Here is a 27755-nt window from a genome sequence, read left to right on the forward strand (position 1 = left end):
ATTCCACCAGGAGTTCCTCCGGGGATTTCTCCAGGAATTCCTCCGGGAATTCCCCCAGAAATGTTTCCGGAGATTCCTCCAGGAATTCCTCCGGGGATTTTTCCAGGAATTCCTCCGGGGATTCCTCCAGGAATTCCTCCGGGGATTCCTCCAGGAATTCCTCCAGGGATTTCTCCAGGAATTCCTCTGGGGATTTCTTCAGGAATTTCTCCGGGAATTCCTCCAGAAATTTTTCCGGAGATTCCTACAGGAATTCCTCCGGGGATTACTCCAGGAATTCCTCCGGGAATTCCTTCAGGAATTTCTCCAGGAATTTCTCTAGAAATTTCTCCAGGGATTACTCCAGGAAATCCTCCGGGGATTCCTTCAGGAATTTCTCCAGGAATTTCTCTAGAAATTTCTCCAGGAATTCCTTTAGGAGTTTCTTCAGGGATTCCTCCAGGAATTTCTTAAGAAATTCAACCACGATTTTTTCTCGAATTCTTCCAGGAATTTCTACAGGAATTCCTACAGGAATTTCTACAGGAATTCCTACAAGAACTTTTACAGCAATTCTTCCAGGAATTCCTTCAGGATTGTTGTCAGAAATTTCTACAGGAATTCCTCCGGAAACTCCTCCTGAGGTTCTTCGATAAATTTCTCTAGGGATTCATCCAGGAATTTCTCCAGGATTTCCTCTTAGACTCACTCCAGGGAATGCCTCCCGAAATCCCTTCAGGAATTTTTCTCGAAATTCCTCCAGAAATGCTTCCAGGGATTTCTTCAGGAATTCCTCCTGTGATTCCTCCAGATTTTTTTCAGGAGTACCTTTAGACATTTTTGAAATCCTTACATCATCTACTCTCAAGAAGTCCTCCAGGGATGATTTCAGAAATACCTGCAAGTTTTTTTTTATTCAAGGATTCAAGGTTTTCTAGATGTTTCTTTCATCGATTTGTTTTGGATTTTTTGGGATAATTTTACAGAGATACACTCAGGAGCCAGGAAAGTGATTCATGGATTTTCTCAGGAGCTCCTTTAGTGATTCCTCTTGAATTTTTTCCAAACATGTTTCGAGGGGTTCCTTTGAAAAATCCGTCAGTAATTCTTCCGTGATTTTTTTCAAGAGATTCCTTAAGGAATTCCCCCGGTCACGAATCGAGGATTTCCTCTACCGATTGTTTTAGGGTTTATCCTAGGACTGCTTCAGAAATTCCTCCAGGGATAGTTTTTTCTGGAATTTCCGTAGCGGTTTATACAGAAATTGATCCAATGATTCCTTATGGAATGTCTTCAAGGAGTTGCCAAAAACAATTTCTAGGGTTTTCTTCGGGAATCCCTCCAACAGCTTCTTTAGGAAGGTATCTAAAGATTCCGTCAGGAATACTTAGAATAATTTCCCCATAGATTGTTTTAGTCATTTTTCATGAAAAACCTTCATGTATAAATCTATGGAAGACACTTTCGGAATTCTCGCAGAGATTCCTCTCAGAATTTCTCTATGAAATGCGTTGGTATACCAGGCCTTAGCGAAAAACAGTACCTTTTTATGTTTCCTCCTCAAATAAATAAATAAATGTATTATTTTAAAATTTTAAAATTTTAAGACATAAGGTCGAAGGACAAAAGGTTGAAGGATTAAAGGTCGATTGAAATAAAGATTGAAGGGACAAAAAGTTGAATGAAAAAAAGGTCGAATGAGACAAAAGGTTGAATTGGACAAAAGGTCGAATTGAAAAAAGGTCGAATAGCATAGCATAGCATAGCATAGCATGAATACTTGCACAAATCTTGGATGGAGTTGCAAAGTTGAATATATCCATTGACATTGCTGATGTCGCTACTATTCACAATGTCATAGACCCACTCAGCTCCACACACCTGGCCAAGTCCTTGCAAGCATTTTTTAAATCCCTTCATCAACTTAGAAAGAGCCCAGAACTGAAGCAGCTTCCAATAGATGAAAGGATGTTGAAAATAGCGAATTTTCAACGTGTATGTAATTGTAGTTATATAACAAATGTGTATAAGTAGAATTATTCATAATGTATCTTATTGCATTGTGTTGTAATGAAATTAATCAAAAATAATTAGAACAATCTCACCGAGAACCATCCAGGATCCGCTGCCATCCATTAAGGTGTCTACTTCAATGACTGGGCTTAGTTTCCATTTCACCTCCGTTGCACACGCGATTAGTCATCAATGAAACAAAATATCACGTTTCAGATTATTTAAGATCACTCTTCCTTTTCAAACACATATTTTTTTTGTGATACGATGCAGATGGTTGAGCACCATGGGTCGAACCATCAGCGGAACCGTTAAACACACTATTGCAAACCTCAACATTCTTAAAAACTGGCTAATGCAAGCAGCTGAAGACGTTCAGTACACTTCCTCCGTTGTATTCACTCCCAGTACTGGCCGTAGCACAAGCCAATCACTCTTCGGAATCGCGAAAAAAAGGAACTTATGCTAAACAATTTGGGCCACCATCAGCCGGAATGCACCTAATAATATTCTTCGCTTTTTATCACTTTAGAAACACTTTCAAACTGAAGAAATTTCTGGTGTTGCGCCGAATCACGATTCTGCCGAACGCACCCATTACGGAAACATTTGAATCAAAACTCGCGGACCTACTTGTATCGTGTCTTCTGGTAGCAACATTTCCGCTGCCATCGACCGAATTCATACAAAACGCTGAAGAGCAGCATGACAAAAACACAACCAATTGAAAAAAGGTCGAATAGGAGCAAATATTAAATAGACAAAAAACATGAAAAAGTTATCCAAGTAATCAATGAATATTTCTGCAGTAGAGTTAGGAAGAACAGCTATCGAATAAAAGAAGGCAAAAAGGTCTTTCGTTTAAGGCCAAAAGAATGAAATTCGATTTACACATGGATTTTTGGGAGCGCTATCAAGGTAGGGGTCATTTTTGACCCCGTAATGCACAATATATCACTTTTTTCATAGTACCGTTTTTAGAGGTCACTGTAAATCGATTTTAACAAAAAAATTGTTATCGGAACATAAGCATCGTCAAGAAATTTTAGAGCTCTATCTTACTTCTTCACGAAATAACAGAATGATTAGTGTGTCGATTGGCTAAAAAAACCCATGAGCAAGGAACTTAGTATGCGTCAGAATAAACACTTGTATCATTTCAACAATTATAACCAAAACCCAAGTCGCACTATTGGAAATCAAATTTGCATGAACTATGATCAAACCTCCAATAGAAGCCTCTTATATATTCGTACCCAACAATACATTCAAGGTATTTTTTTTTTTTTGAATTCCTGATAAAACTTCCAAGTCGCAAATTGGCTGAATACTTTTCAAATTCGTGGTGACATTTCTAATGAAGTTAGATAAGAAAATTTTTGATAATTTCTTAGAGATCTATTCTCGAACAATTATTTTTGTAGATAATTATCTCAATAGTTTCTTGAGAAGTTTTCTGATGATTACATAGAAAAACTTCCAGGAAAAAAATCGAATGAAAAAATCGAAAAAATACCACAAAAATACTGGTAAATCTTCAATACTTTGAGTGCGTTACTGAAAGAAATAAAGCAACCGTACGTGATTGATTAAGAAGCTCAGCACAAATTATGGCCAAGCCGATTCACGCCTCCGCCACTAACCCTAGGCAGGTTCCAAACGCCACCGCTGACGGATTTCAATTCGACACACACTTCTGGCTTTTTCACAACATGTTCTGTCCTTCGTATTGTTCTAGTTTTTGCCACCTTTCCGATGGTATTAAGGTTCATCATAGGTGCAGGGAACTCGTGATTTATCCTTCGATACTACACACCGTTCTCCTGCATATCGCCAAAGATGGTCCTAATCATTTGATGCGAGGAGACCTCCACTACTTCGAAAGTACCCCTGTCTATCGTAACCTAGATCGTTACTCTGTTGCCTAGGCTTGTCATGTCGTTCGCGGTTAGTTGAGCTGGTCCTTCGTTTTTTATGCGTTCACTACCAGCCCGACCTTTGTTGCTTGATGTTTTAAGCGGGTTTACAGTTTTGACACCATTCTAAATATTTTAGCAATAATAATATATATGGTTATGCTATGTTACTTACTTACTTTCAGTCCTGGGCACTCACGGTGGTGTAGAGGGCCGAATTGAAAGATTTCCATCCTGGGCGATTGCCAGCCACCGCCTTGACCTGTGGCCAGGTCAAATTTCTGTCGACTTGCTTAATTTCGTTATTAAGGCTATGCCGCCATGAGCCTCTAGGTCTGCCTCTGCTGCGATGTCCTGATGGGTTCCAGTCTAACGCTTTTTTGCAGATTTCGTTTCCGCCCCTGCGTAGGGTGTGCCCGACCCAACTCCACTTTCGTTCCCGAATTTCTGTCGCTATCGGCATTTGATGATATCGACGATGGATCTCCACGTTGGAGATCCTATTGTGAGGCCACTACGCACGAATAATATACCGCAGGCATCTATTGATGAAGACCTGCAACCGTGTTGCGTGTTCTCTATTGATACACACCAGGTTTCACTGGCGCAGATTCCACGTTCGAGTTAAAAATTCAGATTTTGGTGCGTCGACTGATCTGGTTGTTTATCCAAACATTTCTTAAACTCGCAAAAGCAGCCCTCGCCTTCTTGATCCATGCACCTATGTCGATCTTGGTGCCGCCTTCGGCTACCAAGATATTGGAAGCTTTCAACATTCTCCACTAATTGCCCAGCTACCGTAAAGCTGGAAGGGTTGACTGTGTTAACTTCCAACGATTTGGTCTTGTTGACGTTGATGGTAAGACCTGCTGCTGAGGAGCGATTGGCAAGATCATCCAGCTTGCTCTGCATATCAGAGCGCCGTTGAGCTAGGACAGCAACGTCAGTTCGAAATCATTTAGGTGCTCCATGGTAATGGGTTGCCACAGCAATCCACGATTTGGCTCATGGTCAATCTCACCAACCAGGATCTCGTCGATTACGATGAGGAACAGTAGCGGTGATAGTATACATCCTTACCTCACTCCAGCAACGACCCGGATGGGATCGGACAAAACACCGTTGTGCAGTACTCTGCACGAAAATGCCCTGAACTGTGCTTCAATATGAGGCCGATGATTTTCTCAGAGAGACCCTTGCGCCTGAGGGCTTCCCACATGTTTCCGTAATTGAGACGGTCGAGAGCTTTTTCGTAATCAATGAACACCAGGTAGACAGACTCTTGGAATTCATTGATTTGCTCCAGGATGATACGGAGCGTGACAATATGGTCCACACAGGATCGTTCGGCACGGGATCCTGCTTGCTGCCGTCGGAGAATTACGTAAATCTTCTCCTATATCCGGTTTAGGATCACTTTGCTGAGGACTTTGAGAACGAAACACAGTAACATGATGCCCCGCCAATACCGCATACAGTCAGGTCACCCTTTTTGGGTACCTTTACTAAGACGCTTTGCATCCAGTCGACCGGAAATGTCGCGGTTTCCCATATGTTACAGAATAATTGATGTAGTACTTGTGCGGATAGTACGGGGTCAGCTTTGAGCATCTCAGCTGATATACGATCGACCCCTGGGGCCCTGTTCGATTTCATGCTACGGATGGCTGTTTCCATCTCCTGCACTGATGGAGCTTCTGTGTTGACACGGGTAATGCGTTGAACCCTTGGCGGATCATGCTGAGGTGTTGAATAATAACCATGTTATCCGAAAAACAGACAAATTGGCTGGATTTCGTGAAAATCTTACCCCGGCTGTTAAGCCCAGCTCATCACATAACACCTTCCAGGCATTAGATTGGGAATTCCCACAAACTCATTCACTTTATGTGAAAGGCAACGGAAGATGATCTGGAACTTTGTAGATGGCATTCATAATTGTGATCGCTCGAAAGCTCTCCAACCTCAACTTGTCACCTTTCTTGTAGTTACAACAAATGACCCCTCCGGTAGCTGATCGATCTCCCAGATCCAAACTATTAGCCGATGCAAGCAGGTGACCATCTTGATAAGTTCAGCTCCAATACCATCCCTTCCAGCTGACTTATGACGTTCATGAGTTGTTAGGATTCTTAACTTTTCTCAGCATGTGAATTGGCTCGTTGGTGCTTGCTGCTGTACTGACGTCGTCATTTCTCCCGCTGCCTTGATGCTCCATATCTGCGCTCCCCACATTGTTCAGGTGCTGCTCATGGAATGCTACTTCCACCATTCGATCACTTCAGTCCGTCCTTTAGGATCGGTTAATTACGCTCAATATCGATTTTACTGGAGAGTTTTTTTTTATTCTTAATCACTTAACCTAATTTACAGCTCTATTGTCCACTGGGGCACTACGTGAGCAATTTCAATTGACAGCTGCACTTACATTTTGTACAGCGCCTAGTTTCTATTCTACTTTATCGAACTGGTTGCCTTTCTGCTGCTTTCACTTTTTTTCTACTTTATACCTAGTAGAATGATGAGCACAAGGATGATGATAGATGGCCGTTCTTCCTTTCCAGTCCGATTGGGGGTCCATTATGAGTAGCAGTTCGCCGATGTCCAGGTATCCGGGTCCGTTTGAGCCATGGGGCTCAGAAGAGGGTCAGTGTCAGTGCTCTCGGGGGAAAAGCAACTGACGAAAAATTGCAAGTGCCGGGGCTGGGTATCAAACCCATGACCATCCGCCAACGTGTGGCCAACTACGCCACGGGCCCCGGCTACTGGAGAGTTGTGACCATGATTGTGACTGACTATCTTCATAACTGGTATCGGCACTCTAAGTGTAAGTTATTTTTAGTTAAGCATAACAGGTTATTAATACACAGGATAAATATTTGATAAGGATTGAACGTATAGTATAGTAAATACCTGTTTCGCGCCAATGATATACATATTTATCGAATAGAACCAGACATTTGTGAATAAATTTGTATTTGTTCAAATATTGTCGCACTGTTTCTTATCAAGCATCATTGTCCAGCTAAAACTGCATAGTTGTGTTGAAGACGCGGTCATTGATGTACATAGACTTATTATAATACGCCACCTGATCATTCGTTAGATCAACGAATCGTCACTAAATCCTGTTTATGGTGTAATAATCAAGCACGATTCCATTGTGCATCGGACACGACCTATTGGTCACACATCTGAATAATTACCCTCGATTAACAAAGCTATTCTGCCTGTTCGAATTCGTGCCAATCTCGTGTTATCGCGGGAGAATGCATCGTCTCATCATCCCTAGAATTATGACATCGTCTGTTGCTGTAATCAGTACCATTGCTTTCCATTTTGTACCAATAAAAAAAACCTTCTCATTAATCTCCCACATTTGCCGCGTGGTCAGGCCCAGGAGCACAACAGTGGTCATAATTTAGAATCAGTATGCAATACTTCATCACCGGATGGAAAGAAGAACTCCAAAAGCAGATTAAAGCTTTACCATTAATAGTCTCTTCGCTGTCGCGCAGTCATCGATGAGAGAGTGAGGACCACTTAAAAAAGTGCCTCTGCTAGTGCCCCATGTGCATCGGACGCCGGCCGGACATCGCATTGTGTTTGGGGCACCTCGCCGCCGCGCAGAGGTAATCCTCACCGCAACTGCCGGTTCGATCGGTAGTCGCGGTTGAACTTTCGCACCGAATGGTTCGAGATCCATTTGGGGGGTTGAGTTGAGAGATTGGATCTACTCCGTGTGGCGATCAGGCGAAGAGGAAGGTGTGGTCCGGACACTGCTGATGGTCGGCCGTTCAATGGGCTTGGCTGGTATCACACGTGCCATCCGCGCGCTAGAAAAAGGCGGCACTGTCGGCGGCGGACGATCGCGAAAGTGTGCGAATTAAAATCCTATTTGAATCGGGAATCAAAAACGAATCAGTCACGGGTGAACGGTTTCCGCGCCGCGCCGTCGTGAACAGCCGTCGTCGTCCGGGAGGTCGAGCGATATAAGCTTGGATAGAGGGAGAGTGTTGCTCGTTTCGTAGACACAGTCCACCGGTTGCAACGGATTAACGCCGCAGCTTCGGGGGTGCCTTCAGGAGTCGTTCTGCTCCCGTTGTAAGTAAAAAGATTAGAAATTTCTTGTCACTCGGACCAAGAGGTAGGAGCCGGCTTTAGTGTACCAATGACCGGTTCAGGGGGTTCCAATGATAACGATTTAGAGCACGATTGGACCAGACTAGACTAGTCGTCGGCGAGTGCTTTCTTCGTAGGAGAGGAGATTTCCGTCGAGTGAATTACCAACTTTGTTCAAGTGTATCCGTCTACCGAAACGGTTCGATGCAATAATGTGCGTTTATTATCAGTGACCGAGTGAGTGATGGTGCTTGGGAAGAAATGAACTAAGCCGTTAATGCCTCCGACAAGTGCAATAACTTTATTGTTTTGCACAACAGCTTTGTGGTGATGTTGAGTTGTTTTGGATGACGAACCAATTGAAAGTAAGTCAGTTGATATTACTAACCTAGACTGAAGGAAAAACAACCGTACCGGATGGATTAAGCTTTAGCAAGTCTCAAGAGGTCTTACAAATTATGATCAATTATGTGACCTGAATACTTTGACTGTCGCATTATTGTCTGTCCTCTTCTTTTTAACTGTTATGTTACATTTACATTGTGCACATCTGTTTTGAATTCATCTGGATTTTAGTTCCAACCCGCTTGCAGAAGCCAGAACCGCCTTCACATGTACCGGATGATGTACTAGTGCAAGCATAAAGGTATCATTTGTGTTATCGTTAACCCATTGACTGAGGTTACTCACTTGCAAGATATAAAGACACACGGTAGTAATTTCCGAAATAATTTTCGAAGATGGAATAATTTCTTATAGATTTTATTGAAGAATCTCTGAAGGAGATTCTATGTCTTTCTGAAAAAAAAAAATCCTTCGAACAATTTTTGAACGAGAATTTTTTTGAAAAAAAAATGGAATTTCTGGAGATATTTCTGAAGTTTAGAAGATTTAAGAGTAATTTCTAGTGGAATTTGTGAGCTTATTTTGCAAGAACTTATTGAAAGTTTTGTTTGCGATTTTTTGATGAAACTTTCGAAAGAATCTCCACAGAAATTGATGAAATTCATTCGGAATCCTTGGACGAGATTCTTTAGAAACATTTTGAATTTATGAAAAAAAATCATAATTTCTAATTTTTTGAAGGAATTTTTCGAAATAAATCCCTCGAGATTTTTCTAAAAGAGTCCATAGAGTTCATAAAAAGTTTTCTCCAAAAATCACAGAAATAAATTATGATGGAATCTCTTGAGGAAGTTCTGAAGGAATCTGAGATTTTTTTGAAGAAATTCATGGAGGCTCTAGAGTAATCTATGCAAGATTTACTCAAAAAGTTATTGGACAAATTTTTAAAGGAATCGGAGAAACATTTTTGAGAGTATTCCATGCAATGATTTCAAAGGCAATCTATGGAAGAAATCTAGAAAGAGTTCTTGGAGATATTTCTGGAGGACATTCTAGAGTCTGAAGTTATCGCAGGAGAATTTAAAAAAAATCCTAGACGATATTGTTAAAGAATCTCCGGATGAATTTATCTAGGACTTTCAAAGAAACCTCTGGAATCTGCAGTATTCCAAATGGACTGCATATCCCTTGAGAAGGTGCCAACATAATAGTGCTTCAACTAAAATAAAAGTTGAACAGAATCAGTAGGTTCATGGTCACTTTTTACATGGCCGTTTCGCTCATTATTTGAGTTGGAATGTTACATTTTGCTGCTACTAGTTCCGCTTGTTTGCCCATAATAGTAAAGCAGACAGAACTGGATACGACAAACGGCTACTGGACATAGCACGATTGACATAATTGTCCCAATTTTCGAACTTCAGAACTGTGCCTCCCATCATTATAAACCAGGTAGGTAGGTACAATTACTTATCAGACAGCTCAATGTGTGAATCAAATGTAGTTAGTTATCGATTTTTGGGACAGATTATATTCGGATTTATTGGAATGACGAAGATAAACAAACCATAAAAATATGAGCAAAATATGACCACTTTGTTAGAACATAGAAGCTTATAATTGAGGGGCCCAGATGCCCAGGGGTGTAAGTAACCATTTTGTCGATTTTGGTTTTTGGAACTTTTTCAAAATTATTTATACGATGATTATAAAAATTACAAGTGTAAGGTAACATTGGTCCATCGATCTCACGGGTTCAATATAAGTTAGAGAATCCGACGGTGGTTGCAAACTATCTTAGAATGATGTATTCTTGTAGTCTAGCACACACTATGCATTCCCGTCGTATTCTAAACGTGCGGAATAGTGGCGTAGCTAGAGGGGGGCCAGGGGGGCCAGGCCACCCCCCCCCCAGAAATTGTTCATGACTTTATATATGGAAATTAGAAAAAAATTAACAACCACTGTCTTAATGATAAACATAGATCTATAATAGATATTGATTTGACATAATATGTGTTTAAATTGATAGTTATTAGAGACTTATCTCAACATGTCACACTTTACAAGATCATTGTCCAAAATCGTCTATTTAGAAATTAAATCTTTAGTTTGCAAAGGTATTCTTTAATGGATATTCCAAAGAACCTCTGAAATTTCTAGCATCATTATCGCAAAATATTGTTGAATGCTTCCTTGTGGAATTCAAATACCATGTAGAAAAAAAAAACTGTTGGAAATTTAAATGGAATTCAGCAGAAGTTTTTGGACCCCTACATGTTAAATGACCCATATAGCTGAAGCATTAACGCGAGTATATTAATTAAAACCATGCTGAAGGTGGTTTCTAGTCGATAACTATAAATTTTCTTGACTTTCTTGGGCATCGAGTTTTTGTGCGTCTGCACAAATTCATATGTTCATTGAGGAAGTTATAGTAACTTTAAAAGTTCTCATAACATTCTAAGCTGAGATTCAGGCGTTATCCTAGTTTCGACGTCACGTCAAAAAAAAAAAAAAGAAGACAGCTATTCGGTTAAAGAGGGAGGCGGGTGTTTTGAGCAGCCTCAGCAAATTTATACCAACTACCTTTTATAACTAAACGTAACACGATGAAATTGAAAATAATAACATTATATTCTACAAAAGCATGCACTTTTCAGCAGTCACGCTGTTGTATTTTGTACATTAAGTTAAAAAAACCTCGCCTATTCTATACAAATCAGCGTGGTACTGGTAGCGGTTCCAATTTCTGGTTTTTCAGATCACTCAGAACATAATCTTATAGAAACGTTGATTGACGATTTCCCGGAAGGATTATTGGAAGATTTTTTGAATGTATTCTCGTAAAAGCCCTGAAATCAGTGGAGGAAATCCTCGAGGTCTGCTTGTAAGAATTTCTGCAGGGAATCCATGGAGAAATTATTGAAGAATTTCTTGCAGGTACTTCCGGAGAAAAATCCTAGAATTCACCTGAAGGAATTTGGATTTCTATTTCTGGACAATTTCTGGGAGAATTTCGAAAGAATCTTCTCTGGGTGATTTCCTGAAGAATTACCTGGAGAAATGTCCGAAAGCACTTCTAGCGTGTACGTACTTATATGTTTAAAGTAAGTCTCAGTGACTGTGTAAAAATTACAGAATATATTCACGAAAGAATCGCAGGACGACTTTATGAATAAACTACTTTGCAGGAACTATAGGGTGTACTCTTGAAGAAATTTATGGATGGATTCCTAAATAAATCTGTGGATAAACTCAATAAAGATATCTCGAAGATAATTTTGAAAGAATACCTGGATGATTTCTTGGAGATATTCCTCTAGAAATCCTTCAATTAATCTAGAAATCCTTCAAGTACCTAATTCAAAAAATCTTCAGGAAATCCAGGAAATGCAGGTATGCCTGGAATAAATAATATACGATTCCTTGGAGGAGTTTCTGAAAGCAATTATGGGATGAATCCTTGGAAAAAAATCTGAAGAAACCGCATCAGGAAAAAAAATTCCTTAAAAAATTTCGGCATGGATCCTTGGAGGAATTTCTGGAGGAATTCCTAAAGGAATTCTCTGAGAAATCACAGAAGGAATTCCTGGAGAAATCCCTGAAGCAATTCCTAGAGGAATCTCTGGAGGAAATCATGGAGAATGTCCTGGCGGATCCCAGGAGAAGTTCCTGGAGGAATTTTTGAAGGAATAATTGGAGGATTTCTTGGAGGCATCCCTGGAGAAATTCCTGGAAGAATGCCTGGAATAATCCTTGGATAAGTTCCTAGATGAATTCCTGATGGAACTCTGGGAGGAACCTCCAGAAGAATTCCCGGAGCAATCCCCAGATAAATTCCTATAGAAATCCCTGGAGGAATTCCTGGTTGAATCCGTGGAGCATTTCCCAAAGGAATTCCTAGAGGAATTCCTACAGGAATACCTGGAGGAATCGCTGAATGAATTCCAAGTGAAATCCTTGGAGGAATCCCTGAAGCAATTACTGGAAGAACCTCAAAAGGAATGCCTGCAGGTACTTCTGGACAAACTCCTGGCGGAATCTCAGGAAGAATTCCTGGATTAATCCATAGAGGTATTCTTGGCGAAAATACCTGGAGGAATTGCTGTAGTTATTCCCGAAGAAATTCATGAAGGAATTTCTGGAGGAATTCTTGACAAAAAACCTGGGGTGATTTCTGCAGGAATTCTTGGTGGGATTCCTGAAGGAGTTCCTAGAGAAATGCTTGGATTAAATCCAGGAGGAATGCCTGGAAGGATATCTGGAATAATTTCTGGATATATTCCGGGACAAATTTCTGAAGAAAACCCTGGAGGATTGCCTGGAGGATACCTGAAGAAATCCTAGAGGAATCTCAGCAGGAATTTTTACAAGAAATCCTGGAGGAATTCTTGGAATAGTTCCTGGATAAACTCCGGGAAGTGTCGGTAGTAATTCCTGGATCAATTGCTGGAGGAATTTCTGAAGAAATTCCTGGTGTAATTCTAAAGAAACCTCTTGAGGAATTCCCGGAGGATACCATAGAGAAATTTCTAGAGAAACTCTAGGAATAATCCTTGGGATTTCTGGAGGAACCTCAGGAGGAACTTCTGGAATAAATCCTGTTGGAAACCTAGGAAGCATTCCTGGACAAATCCCTAGATGAATTCTTGGGAAAATATCCGTAAAATAATTTCTGGAGGAATCCCTGGAGGAGAAATTTCTGTAATATTTCCTGAAGGAAACCCTGGAAGAATTTCCGGTGGTTTCCCTGGAAAATTTCCTGGAGGAATTGCTGTAGGAATTTCCGAAGATCTGGACCAATTCCTGAAGAAATTCCTGGAGGAATTCCTGAAGAAATTCCTGGAGGAATTCCTGAAGAAATTCCTGGAGGAATTCCTGAAGAAATACCTGGGGGTAATTCCTGAAGGAATCCCTACATGTATTCTTCGGGAAAATACCTGGAGGAATTGCTGTAGTTATTTCAGAAAAAAAAATCCTGGAGAAATTCCTGGATTAATTCCTAAAGAAATTCCTGGAGGAATTCCTGATAGAAATACCTAGGGTGATTTCTGCAGGGATTCTTGGTGAAATTCCTGAAGGAGTTCCTAGAGAAATGCTTGGATGAAATTCTGGAGGAATATCTGGAATAATTTCTGGATAAATTCCGGGACAAATTTCTGAGGAAATTTCTAAAGAAAACCCTGGAGGATTGCCTGGAGGATACCTGAAGAAATCCTAGAGGAATCTCAGGAGGAATTTATGCAAGAAATTTTAGAGGAATCTCAGGAGGAATTCATGTTGATTTGCCCGGTTTGTGAACCACTATACCCATCCATCGTTCGGATTACGTCTTCGAAGCTCGACTACAGCACCTGTAGAAACAACACCGATCAGTTACAGATCAAAACTCAAACTAAAGCTTTATTGAATTCAATACAATTGCACGGTATTCTAGGATCGGTCGTAGAATTTAGGGGTGTTCAATTCAAAATCCCAACATTCATGCAAGAAATCCTGGAGGAATTCTTGGAATAGTTCCTGGATAAACTCCGGGAAGTTGCGGTAGTAATTCCTGCCCAAGTAACACACTTGTCACAGAAGAGTCACGGCGGCACAGGTTTTTGTTGCGCAGAAGTCACTGTAACTTACTTCTGACAAATAAACACTAACTTGCTAGAAGTAAGTCACAGTAACTTCTGCGCAACAAAAACCTGCGCCGCCGTGACTCTTCTGTGACCAGTGTGTTACTTGGGTGGATCAATTGCTGCAGGAATTTCTGAAGTCATTCCTAGTGTAATTCTAAAGAAACCTCTTGAGGAATTCCCGGCGGAAACCATAGGGAAATTTCTAGAAATACACTTGGAATAATCCTTGGGATTTCTGGAGGAACCTCTGGAAAAAAAACCTGTCAGAAACCTAGGAAGCATTCCTGGACAAATCCCTAGAGGAACTCATGGGGAAATATCCGTGAAATAATTTCTGGAGGAATCCCTGGAGGAGAAATTCCTGGATTAATTCCTGGAAAAATTGCTGTAGGAACTTCCGAAGATCTGGACCAATTCCTGAAGAAATTGCTGGGGGAATTCCTGAAGAAATACCTGGGGGTAATTCCTGAAGGAATCCCTACAGGCATTCTTGGGGAAAATACCTGGAGGAATTGCTGTAGTTATTTCAGAAGAAATTCCTGGATCAATTCCTGAAGAAATTCCTGGAGGAATTCCTGACAAAAATACCTGGGGTGATTTCTGCAGGAATTCTTGGAGGAGTTCCTGAAGGAGTTCCTAGAGAATAAAGTGCTGGAGGAATATCTGGAATAATTACTGGATAAATTCCGGGACAAATTTCTGAGGAAATTTTTGAAGAAAACCCTGGAGGATTCCTGAAGAAATCCTAGAGGAATCTCAAGAGAAATTCATGCTAGAAATCCTGGACGAATTCTTGAAATAGTTCCTGGATAATCTCCGGGAAGTTGCGGTAGTAATTCCTGGATCAATTGCTGGAGGAATTGCTGAAGAAATTCCTGGTGCAATTCTATAGAAACATCTTGAGAAATTCCCGTACGAAACCATAGAGAAATTTCTAGAGAAACTCTTGGAATAATCCTTGGGATTCCTGGAGGAACCTCAGGAGGTAAGCCTGATGGTACTTCTGGAAAAATTCCTGTCAGAAACCTAGGAAACATTCCTGGACAAATCCCTGGAGAAATTCTTGGGGAAATATCCGTGAAATAATTTCTGGAGGAATCTCCGGAGGAATCCCTGGATCAAAAATTCCTGAAGGAAACCCTGGAAGAATTTCCAGAGGAATACCTGCAAAATTCCTGGAGGAATTGCTGTAGGCATTTCCGAAGACATGGACCAATTCCTGAAGAAATTCCTGAAAAATTTCCAGATGAATTCCAGGAGGAATTGCCAGAGGAATTTCTGGAGGAATTCCAGGAGAAATTCTTGGAGGAATGTCTGGAGGAAATACTGGAGGAATCATCGGGGGAAGAATCCTTAGAGGAATCTCTGGAGAAATTTGTGGTATATTCCTGGAGGAATTCCTGGTGCAATTTCTGGAGGAAACCACGAAAACATTCCTGGAGGAATCTCTAGAGGAATCCCTGTAGAAGAAATTCCCTGGAAAACTTCCCGAATAAATTCCTGGTAGAATTTCTGAAGGAGTCCCTGGAGGATTTCCTGCATAAATTCCCGAATTTACCTGGGAATTTGTATCCCTCCAAGCCGAAAAGCGCTTAGGTTGATCTTCCTTCTCCTAGTGAGAGGGACAATTACGACTTTTGACTGGTTGATGCTTAGGCCCTCCTTAAGACACCATGAATGTGTATAGTTTAGAGCCCTTTGCATTCTCTCCGAAACAGTTTCGTCATACTTTCTTCTCACTATTATGACTATATCGTCTGCAAAGCCCACAACTTTGAAACCTCTTTCCTTCAAGCTTCATAGAAGATCGTCTACAACTAAGGACCACATTAGTGGTCCTTACTAAGAAATACTTCCGACGGTTTCCTTCGAAATTTGAGGAAGCCGTCTTCCATAATTTCTTTAGCTATTCTTCCTTTTTTATAATTCTGGCGATTTCGCAACCCAAGCAACACACATGTTATATAAAAGTTCACGACAGTGCTAGTTTTGGTTGTATAGAAGTTAATTTGACGTAATTTTCACATTGTGTTGGAATAACGTCAAATAAACTTCTATACAACCAAAACTTGCGCTGTTGTAACTTTTATATAACATGTGTGTTGCTTGGGAAGGAATTCATCTATTGACGCGACATACGAAGTTTAGAATTTAGAACAGCTACCGGTGGAACTGAGTATAATTTTTAAACTAAAACAATGCACCACCACTGAAAACGACCTAACAATGCTATGTATACAGATGACTCCAATGAGTTGCTTGAAATATTGTAATGAAATAAATCAAGAAATAATAACTCATCAATGCGTTTTTGAGATCGGCGTAGAAAATTGGAACTCGGTGGCGTAAGCGGCGGCGGCGGCGTGAACCGAAAATCGGCGGCGGCGCCGGCGTGGCCCACACCTCTACGCCGAAGTACTTAAGAAATTGACTAAGAAATTCTTGAATGGTTCAACGCCGAACTCAGAAATACAGAGTACTAGCTGCAGTACTAATTTATAAAAACACCGAGTAATTTCTGAGTGAATTCCTTAAAGGATTCGAAACGAAAATGAGGAAATAGTTCCAAAAATAATTGCCCGAGCTATTTCATATGAAATTGCTTGTTAGCATTACGTTCTTTTAACTGGTACTATTTTTTAAATGTTTTCAGAGTTTGTTCTGACAAAAAAGCTACAGAGAAACTCTTCATGAAATTGAAAAAAATCTCCACTGAATTCTCGAAGGAAATAATTCTCAGAGACTTTCTGAAAAAGCATTTCTAGCAAAAGGAATCATAAATTGGACTACCAGAAGAATTCCACAATAAATTTTTGGAAGATGTCATAATAAATACCGGTAACAATTCTCTAACAATTGGATAAATTGCTGAAAGAATACACGAAGAAAATTTAAAAAAAAACTGAGGAATTCTTGTAAGTATTGCCAGAGAAACTCCAAAAGAAATTTTTAAATTAACTTCCATAGAATTTTTTCAAGATTTTTTCGGATCAATTTACGTATGCTCGAAGGATTCACAAAATAATGCCTGAAGAATTTCTAAAAATATTTCCAAAATATTTTTTTTAAGGAATTACGATAATTGAATAACAAATTGTTGGAGGTATCGCTAAAAGAATTGCCGGATGAATTTCAGCATGAATTACCAGAGGAGCTGTTAAAGAATTATTGCGGTAGAGATGTTAAAGAAAATGGCAGAAGAGTTCCTGAAGAGTTATTTTTGAATTATTGACGATTTTTGCAACGCAATTATTATTTGAATGTATTTTTAGGGCCCATATAGCCGAGGCGGTAAACGCACAGGTATTCAGCATGACCATGCTGAGGGTGACGGGTTCGATTCCCGGTCGGTCCAGGATCTTTTCGTAAAGGAAATTTCCTTGACTTCCTTGGGCATAGAGTATCTTCGTGCCTGCCACACGATATACGCATGCAAAATGGTCATTGGCAGAGGAAGCTCTCAGTTAATAACTGTGGAAGTGCTCATAGAACACTAAGCTGAGAAGCAGGCTTTGTCCCAATGAGGACGTAACGCCAAGAAGAGAGAGAGAGAGAGTCTTTTTAAAAATAGCACATGAATAATTTAAGAACGGCTGGAAGAACTTTAAGAGAAATTGTCGGGGAAAGTCCTTATAATTTGCCTGGGCCCGTGGCGTAGTTGGTCACACGTTCGCGTTATATGCGGATGGTCATGGGTTTGATTCCCAGCCCCGGCACTTGCAATTTTTCGTCAGTTGCTTTTCCCCCGAGAGCAACTGACACTGACCCTCTTCTGAGCCCTATGGCTCAAACGGACCCGGATACCTGGTCATCGGCGAACTGCTACTCATAATGGACCCCCAATCGGACTGGAAAGGAACAACGGCCATCCATCATCATCCTTGTGCTCATCATTCTACTAGGTATAAAGTAGAAAAAGTGAAAGCAGCAGAAAGGCAACCAGTTCGATAAAGTAGAATATAATCTAGGCGCTGTACAAAATGTAAGTGCAGCTGTCAATTGAAATTGCTCACGTAGTGCCCCAGTGGACAATAGAGCTGTGAATTAGGTTAAGTGATTAAGAATAAAAAAAAGTCCTTATAAAAGTGATGGAATTCTGAATGTAACTATTAAATCTAATGATAACATTAATGAAACAATCACCAATAGCTTATACTGCGCATCAGCATTCCTTCTGGTAAAACTTTCTAGAACACATCTCACAAGGAAGAAGAAGTGTCAAAAATCGTAACATTGACTCTTCGTATCAAATCGACAACCTTAAAACTGGTGTTATATACTATGTTCAATTTCTCTTTCCAATTGGTATATCTGCAATGATTACTTCCATCGAACCATATATACAAAAAAGATTCAGCTGCAGAATCGAGCCCGACGGCAAGCATGGGAAAGCTCAACGATGCAGTGGTGTGCTTCAAAGGTACGAAAATTTAAACTACGCATGCATGAAAATTTAAACTACCCATGCATGCATGGGAAAGCTCAACGATGCAGTGGTGTGCTTCAAAGGTACGAAAATTTAAACTACGCATGCACTAAACAAACAACCTTTTTCATGGCAGCTGTAAAGGCACCACTTCCACTTTAACCCAACTGTTTAATTCTAACATCACACTTTGTTCACACCCTCTAAAACAAGAAGCTTCTGTTGACGGTTTACATGCACAGTTTGAACTTGCACCGAGACAAAATTGGCGTGTAACGAACCATATCGATCGCGCTACTACAGTGGTGATCACTAAACCATACCCTTTTGACACCTTTCTGATCATGCAGAATCACACCGGCTGCCACTGTGAATCAAAGCGTCGTCGCGTCGTCATGATTGCAGCATTACGTGGCACGTCGCTCAGTTGCAATACGAAACCGGGCAATCAACCATAGAGCATCATGAAATCCTTATCAGCAAATCATCGGCTCATTGACCAGGTTTTCTCTCTCATTTGTTTGCCTCGATCAACAAGTGCTTGTTCGAAACTATTTTCCCTCACTCCTTTTTTTCTGATATTAATCCACCACACCTCGTAACTTTCCCCAATTACCCAATTAATGCTGTCATCTACAAACACGGGCACTAATCCTTCTTCGGCACCCACCAACCCTGTGCGACCCCTACGAAAAGCCATGTTTCGGAAACTCAAGTGTGCCCTCAATGTCGTTGCAGCCAGTATCCTCGAGAGCAACACGATCTGGAAGAACCCACGAAGTCGGACAGATCGCCAGCAACAGCAGCCCATCGACCGGAAACGACGGAAAAGCGGCTGCACCTGCAGTACCGCCAAGGGTAAATCCGATTCGAACGGAAACGTTCCGGAACTTGTCTGCGATTGCCCGCAGGAGGACGGCACAGAAATGGTGTCCGGAGCGATCAGCAACTTCCACTCGGAACAGCGGAACGATCCACTGGTTCGGGAGCTGCGGCGAGTGCGCGAGCAGAACGCTCAACGCTACAAGGAAGACTACTCGCATGTGTTTCGGTGAGTTATGCGCAGCCTAGTGCACGCGTGTTCTATGACCGAATCGCTACGGTCTTTGTCAACAACTATAATTGAACATATGCATTTTTACCTTGTTCTAACCGACAGAAACAAATCACGATGGGACTTCATCCGGTTGTCGTTCGTCATCATGGGCATCGAGTTTGTGTACTCGGCCGAAACGGCGTTCGTTACGCCGATTTTGCTCGGGATTGGCGTTGAACACCAGCTGATGACACTGGTTTGGGCCATTTCGCCGATGATCGGATTCTTCCTGGCGCCAATTCTGGGAACGTATAGCGATCGATGCAAGGCGAAGATGGGCCGCCGAAGACCGATCCTGCTGGGCCTGTCGGTGACGATGGTGCTAGGTGAGGTTCTTCGCCTTGTACAAAAGTAAAACTTTTTCAAATCTATTTTCCTACATTTTAGGTTGCATTCTGGTGCCCTTCGGAGAGAACGTGGGTCGTTGGTTTGGAGATTTGGGGGAAATTTTCCCGGAAGCTGCCAGTAATGCCAGCGAGGTGCTGAATTCCAACCTTACGGCTTTCATGCCGTACGATTTCTATCGGGTGGAGAACGAGATTATTGATCACGAGATGGACTTCAAGTGGGCTATCTTCTTCACCATTTTGGGAACGTTGCTGTTGGATTTCAGTGCCGATACATCGCAGACCCCGGCTCGTGCCTATCTGTTGGATATTTGTTTGCCAGGTGAGAATTAGATCAAGTATAGAATAGTAATAGAGAATTGCGCGATCATTTCCTTATTCTTTTCAAATGATTGTTTCTATCTTTTGGTGAATCGACTAAGGGGATTAATCTGAGATTCAAATAGCGACGCAGTTTTGAATGTGGCAAAACCAGGTTAATTATTTACCCGACGCTTAGACACTGAAGTTGGGTTAATTTTTTACCCCTAATAAGAGTAAAACCAAAATCGGTTTCCTCTGAAGAAGACACAAAACCCCGAGCCACAATAACCCTCGTTTTCACTCATTAAAAACTACGTAGTCGGGCACAAAGTCGTAGCATGATTGCACCAAGGCCTTGCAAGGTTGTCAAGCCTTGATGACGCCTTATATCACTTGGAAAAACTGATTTGCAAAAGTTTCGATTCAACGTTTCTTTGTAAATTGTTTTTCCTAGTTCACAAAGAATTCCTTCCACATATGTATTATCTTAATTTCTCAGAAAATGACCGAATTTGAATTAGAAAATATGTACAGGTTTTGGTTTTCTCGGTCTAAAGTCAATTAAAACGGCTAGTTTTGGATTACCCGACGTTTCGGCTGGCTTTATTTGGCCTTCATTAAGGGGAAAACTACTTAATCAACCGCCAAATAAAGCCAGCCGAAACGAGACGTTTAGATTGAGCCTAAACCGAGGAAGCCAATATCTATACACTAGCAGCCCGGCCAAGAATTGCCAAAAAATCAGAAAATTTTTAAAATTTCATAAATAATGAACTTTTTTTTTTGAGGACACTATTCACTTTTTTATTTACTCCAGAAAAATTAAAAAAAATAGATTCCTTATTCAAAAATTAAATCCGAATTTTGATATTGTTTTAACACGTCTTTAATTTGTTTTAAAAATGCTTCCTATAATTTTAGAATTTTCTTAGTGTCTAATAAGGAGCATTATATGAACTATTATTTTATACTCCATGCTTTGATCAAAAAGTTTTTGGATAACATAAGAACAAGTGCTTTTTGAGTATTCTGAAGATTTAAAGATATCACATTACTCTAAATACTGATGTTCATTTCAAATGCAATTGTGGTAGAGGACAGCATTTTCAATAATTACAATGATCAAAACCATTGTTAACCATAATTTTACCAAATTTAAAACTTCACCTTGTTGATTGATTTAGACTTCAAACCTCAATACAAACATCTCATCTCATAATTTAACAACCATGTTCCAAAATACTTGTCGAGTGTAACCGGATAGAACGGTAAAAACTAATCAAGTGAAAAAGGTGGGCCGGTTTTTTTAACGGATGCTGGTGAATTAAAGGAAACCTTCGGGCACAAGTATTCTTCCTAAGAATGTTCAATTCAATTTCTTTTCTTAAATTATGTTCAAAATTCTTTAAGAAATTTCCCAAGGGATTTTTCCTTAAATTCTATCAGGATTTCCTCTTCGAATACTTACTGAGATTATTCTTTAAATTCATTCTGAGATTGCTCTTACACATTTTACTCGTATTGGTTCCAGAGTGTTAGAAATTCTTACAGAAGTTTTCTAAGATGTCTAAGAGTTTCCATTAGAGAGTTTTTTTTTCTGAACTTCCTTTTGGAAATTCTGTAGAAACCCCCCAAAATTCAAGTAGGTAGTCATTTTTCCGTAACAAGAGTTCATTTTGCCACCCCCTTTGTCAGCTCTAAGCGCGCTAAGAAAAGTGTGCTCTCGGCGAGCCCTGCATTTGAAGGAGCGAAAAATTAACTCTAGCTCCACTAGTGGTTTCCCCAAATTTCTCACGGAAATCTGGGATAGATTTTCTACTGAAGTTTCTCTAATGATTTTCCTATACACTCTTCTTGGGATTCCTCATTTCGCAAGAATTCTTTTCTAGATATTAGTCAGGATTCTAGGACTTTTCCCAGCTTTCCTACCGTAATTTCTGTGCGTCTCATAGTGAGCCTTCAATATTCCTCACAAGATGTTTTGAAGGTGAATCTTAGAGAAACGGGAATTTTCAGCCAAGAAGGTTTCATGGGAGTACCAGGGGAGCTTAAAAGAGGAGGGTTATAGAGAGTTTCATGGGCATTAAAGTTCCCCACTTTAGGTGGGGGTTTTAGGTGATTCCATGTAGTGTTGGGTGCATTTCATGGGCACTTCAGGGATGTTCCAGGGAAGTTACATAAGGTTACAGGGAGGTTCCCTAGGAACTTCAAATTTGGAACTTATTCAGGAGCGTTTCAAGGGTATGAAAGCGGTGTAGAAGGATTCAAATCTCCAGACCCACCCGTGATCCCTGTGATCAGATTACAAGTGAATTCCCTTAAGACTCTGATACCCCACCGAAATTGAAATGCCTCTGAAATCCAATGAAATTCTTCGGAAATGCTAAAAAAGTCTGTGTAATTTTTTGAATGCACCCCTAAATTCCCTAAAATTCCCATGAATGCCTTAATAAAAGCTCATCAAACGCCTCTGAAACCCACTAAAATTTACCGATCAGGCTCTCTGAAGCGCCCTTGAAAACTCCCAGAAACCCGCTGAGCCTTCCTGAAATGCCCGAAAATGTCCTAAAAATCCCCTAAAATATCCCTGACAACCTCTAAAACCCATCAGACATCCCATTGAAATCCTTAGAAACCCATGAAACTTCCTTTGATATGCCCTGCTACTCTTTTAAACTCTCCAGAAAATATATGAAATTACCTGAGACCTTTTGAAACGCCACTGAAAAAATCTTCAGGTCCTCAGAAACGCCTATGAAACCATTTCTGAAACCTTCCTTGAAAATCTCTGGTTGTAACCCCCGAAAGGGCCTCCAGAAACGGCCCAGAGAGCTCTTCAAACGCCTCTGAAACCCCTGAATACCTTGAAATTGTTCTGAAATTCCCCTGAAATCACGTGACGCCTATGAACTACCCTGAAACCCCCTGGAACCTATTTCAAATCATTCCTGAGACCCATTAGGATACCCTTAGATCTTGTTGAGACATCCTTTGCCTTTCTCCTTAAACGCTGCCGGACAGAACCGTGCACGGAAAAGGCGTGAAGGGAGTTTTTTTTTTGCATTTTCGGAAAAGGCGGAGGGGCGCTTAGTATATGAGGCTTTTGGGACATTTCAAAAGCGTTCCAAGTGGTTTTCAATGGCGTTTTCAGAGAGTCTCTGGTGGTTTACCGTGGTCTCATAGGCGTTCCACGATGTTTCAGGGGTCCTCAAGAGTGTTAGAGAAAATTTACGGCAGGAATTCCTCCAGAAATTTTTGCGGCAAATCATCCAGGAATTCGTCCAGGGATACCTCCAGGAACTTCAGCAAGAATTCTTCCAGGAAATTCAGCAGGGTTTGCACCTGAAATTTCTCTACGGATTCCTCCAGGGATTTCTCCAGGGATTCCTCAAGGATTCCTCCAGTAATTCCTTCAGATATTTCTCCAGAAATTCCTCCAGAGATTCCTCCAGGGATTCCTCCAGGAAGTCATGTTGCTATTCATTTGAAATCGCTCTAAGAGGTCCTATGAATTTCGTCTAGGAATTATTTCGGATACCTACAGGAAATCCACTGAGTTCCCCCAGAAAATCTTCAGCGGGATCCTCCAGGGAGTCCTCGAAAAACAAAATCATCCAGAGATTTCTCCAGGGTTTTCTTCACAGTTTCCTCCAGGAATTCCTCCAGCATTTTTTCAATGAATTTCGGCCTGGGTTCCTCCATATAATTCTACAGGCCCAGAGATTCTTTAGAGATTCCTCCAGGTAAAAAAAACGACATTTTCCCTGTGGGCACGTTTTGGAACCGGTTACAGATGCCCATATCTCGGAATGGTTGATATTATCTCCAAATTGCTCATTTTTAAAAGTTATGAAAAGACAGATAACATCAGGTCTCTCGTTACAAAATGGTATCTGAGCTTGGGCAGCTAAAATTACCTTAATGCAAAAGGAAGGTTAATGTAGTTTCAGTAGCATCTTGGGGGTTTCAGCGGTGTTTAAAGGGGTTTCAATGGAGCTGCGGGGTCTCAGAAGGTTTTGAAGGATCCTAGAGGTGCTTTAGGGACGTTTCGGGGTCACAAAAAGTTTAACTGTATCAAGGTTTTTGGAGAGTTTTAAGTGCATTTAAGAGTGCTGAAGGGGGTTCAGGGAGCATTCAGATGCAGTCCTGGTGATCTGAATCCTTCTTAAATTAGGGGGTCCTTGAACCGTCTTGGAAGAAACCTTTTAAGCTTCTAAAACAAATCTGAAACTCTCTGGGCATCATTTCTGGAAATCGCCCAAACCATCCTTTAACTTTTCTAAACGCCCCTGATATCCCCAGGAATTCCCCTTAGTCCCATCTCAATCTTAGCAGCAAAAGCTTTTAAAACAGTTCTCACTGTTCTGACCAGCTGAAATTAAATCTGCATAAAAGAGATTTCATTGTAAAAGAAAAGCTCAGGGCTATCTTCTGGATAAATGTAAAGGTATCCCCGAGCAGAAGGGAATAACAACAGCATAAGGAGCTGTGTTATTTGGGCAAAATAACTGAATAATTAAATGGATTATTTTTAAGTTTATTACCATAACATATTGTGTTATAAACTTGTCTGTCATAAGCGGCAAAATATCAAATTCCATAACAAAAAAATGTTCCTGGAAAACCATTTCAATAATTTGTTTTGTTAGTTTCAATAACAACTTAATAACAGTGAATTCGGAAAATATTTCATTAACAAAATTTTGATATTAATATGTTATTATAATCGGAGAGCAGAATTTGCTATGATATCAAACTCGTTTACTAAATAAGTTATAATACTTATTATATAAAATTATTCGATTTGTCTCACAAACCCGCCAATAACATGATGTTCATCACTCTGAAGTAAGAAATATTTTCAAATGATCGAAAAATGCTATATTCAGCTTTTAATTCATTAAGAGATTTGAAGTCGCAAGATAAATCGAACTTTAGTAATTTCTATATTATCAAATACGACGAGCTTCGATTTCCACCTGTAATTTATAAACTGTAATACTCCAGTTATCGCTCAGCTTCTGAGAGACACGGACGTGTTTTAACGATTGCGCTCCTCTTAAGCCAAGCATTTTTTCTGCCGTTTTGTGTTTATCGCCGCAGTGCCGCGTCGCGTGTGTAGTGCTACGCGATGAGGCGAGAAAACACCTTCAGGATCGATTATTCGACCTTTCCGGTGAAACCGTCTTTCGAGAAAGTGCATGGCTTCTGCCGCACGGTCCTCGGCTTGAAGAAGGAAGAAGTGAAAAGACTACAGTGCAGTAGAGGTGAACAATGTGCGTTCGTTAAGGTTAGCGACCTGACGCTCGCACAAAAAATAGTGGACGAACATGATGGACGACACGAAGTTGAATTGGAGGGAAAGAAGTACACGCTTCGTTTAACCATCGAGGATGGAAGTGTTGAAGTGAAGGTCCACGACCTCCCCGAAGATGTGACGGAAGAGAAGATCGTGGAGTTTTTGAGTGCATTCGGTGAAGTGATCGCGATTCGCGAGTTAACGTGGGGTGAGAGCTTCGACTTCGGTGGTATTCCACTCGGAGTGTGGTCAGCCCGAATGCTGATCAAGCGAAACATCGACTCTTGGGTCACCATCGATGGGCAGCAGGCGTTCGTCGTTTACAAGGGGCAGCTCCTATCATGCAAACACTGCAAGGAGAGGGCACACTCTGGCATATCATGTGTCCAGAACAAAAAGCTGCTGGTGCAGAAGAGCTACGCAAACGTAGCGAAGCAAAGTAGCAACCGTCAACCACCCAAAAAGTCGGCTGGAGCGAGACCACCGAACACGAAACCGGCAGGTCAAAGTTCTACAGCGCCAGCACTAACATCATCGGCTGCCTTTCCCGAACTGCCGAAGCCTCCCAGTCAGACCGAACAGTCTGCCTCGGGTTCACAAGCCAACAGTCAACCCGACAAGGTTGACTTGACAATCTTCCCCCGCGAGCAGCCACAGAGCACTCGTGCCACATCTTCGTCTCTCCGGCCTCCACCAAAAGCTTCTGAGGTCACCGATATTGCTGATCTATTCAGAAAGCCTGCATATGTGCTGCGATCGCACAGCAAGAGCGGCAATGGCAACGAGTCGGACGAATCATCTGCATCAACGAGCAGCAGCCGAAGCCGGCATCGCCCACCCGGTAAAAAGTCCCGTCGAGAAGGCAAGGACGACGAGCAGGGTGAAGATCGGCAACTATAAATGGCTCTCACGTCGTACAATATCGCTTCCATCAACATCGGCACGATTACCAATCCCACGAAACTTGCGGCGCTACGCAGCTTCATCAACAGCCTAAACCTTGACATTGTGTGTCTGCAAGAGGTAGAGAACGAACAGCTCTCCTTGCCTGGCTTTGTCGTTTTCTCCAATGTAGATCACACGAGGAGAGGAACGGCTGTGGCTCTGAAGCAACACATTCAGGTCTCTCACGTCGAGAAGAGTCTGGACGGCCGCCTGATTGCTCTGAGAGTGCACAATACTACAATCTGCAATATCTACGCTCCATCCGGCACAGCTCAGCGAGCAGCCCGGGAGGAATTTTTCAACGGCACGCTTGCCTACTACCTTCGCCATCCCTCTCAACACGTAATCCTCGCTGGCGATTTCAATTGCGTACTGCGCGCATGCGATTCTTCTAGCCCGAATACCAGCCCGGCTCTCAAAACAGCTGTGCAACAGCTGCAGCTCCACGATGCATGGGAAAAGCTGTGCCCGCGTGATTCAGGCTTCACGTACGTTTGTCGGAATGCGCAATCACGTCTTGACCGCATCTATGTCAGCAGTAGTTTGCGAGATCATTTGCGCACCGCGCATACCCATGTCTGCTCGTTTACAGACCATAAAGCGCTAACACTCCGACTCTGCCTTCCCCAGCTAGGACATGAGCCCGGGCGCGGTTTCTGGTCCCTCAGACCGCATCTTCTCACCGACGAAAACGTCGAAGATTTCCAACAACAGTGGCAATATTGGACCCGGCAGCGGAGAGCCTACGGCTCGTGGATGGAGTGGTGGCTGTCGTACGCCAAGCCCAAAATCAGAACGTTTTTCAAGCGCAAATCGCGAATCGTCTTCGACGAATTTCATGACGCCCACCAGCGTCTGTATGCGCAACTACGGCAAGCGTACGACGGCTACTATCAGCACCCCGAAATGCTGACCACCATAAATCGGCTGAAAGGAGAGATGCTGGCATTGCAACGTAATTTTTCGCACATGTTCATGCGTGTCAACTCGACATATTTGGCGGGCGAACCACTGTCCATTTTTCAGTTGGGGGAGAGACGAAGAAAGAAAACGATCATAACGCAGCTGCGGACTGAGGAGAATGAGGTCGTAGCTGAACCGCCAGCGATCGAAGCAAATCTGCTAAACTTTTTCACGAGTCTCTACACGGAAGAAGCAGTCAATAACAACAACGAGGGCTTTGAGTGCGATCGTGTGATTCCCCCAGATGATCCCATCAATGAAGCCTGCACAGACGAAATCTCCACCGCAGAAATCCTCTCTGCGATAAAAGCGAGTGCCCCGAAGCGCTCCCCCGGCAACGACGGCATACCACGAGAATTTTATCTTCGTGT

General features: G+C 41.6%; 1 protein-coding gene across 5 annotated transcripts in view; it reads left to right on the forward strand.

Annotated features, from left to right (window-relative positions):
* The window catches only part of LOC109426928 (proton-associated sugar transporter A), a 47932-nt gene that overhangs the window by 13794 nt on the left and 6383 nt on the right, over window positions 1-27755 (forward strand). The window contains exons 1-5 of one of the 5 annotated variants that reach the window (XM_029865299.2): window positions 7524-8012; window positions 18357-18425; window positions 19170-19482; window positions 19591-19853; window positions 19915-20196. In XM_029865299.2, coding sequence (XP_029721159.1) covers window positions 18389-18425; window positions 19170-19482; window positions 19591-19853; window positions 19915-20196 — 895 coding nt within the window. In that variant the 5' untranslated portion in view covers window positions 7524-8012; window positions 18357-18388. Of the gene's footprint in view, window positions 1-7523; window positions 8013-18356; window positions 18426-18472; window positions 18515-19169; window positions 19483-19590; window positions 19854-19914; window positions 20197-27755 lie in introns of those variants that run through there. The other 4 variants (XM_029865298.2, XM_029865301.2, XM_062842872.1 and 1 more) reach the window with 4 other exon arrangements.

This window comes from Aedes albopictus, chromosome 3 (genome assembly GCF_035046485.1).
Source record: "Aedes albopictus strain Foshan chromosome 3, AalbF5, whole genome shotgun sequence".
In the NCBI taxonomy this organism is placed as follows: domain Eukaryota; kingdom Metazoa; phylum Arthropoda; class Insecta; order Diptera; family Culicidae; genus Aedes; species Aedes albopictus.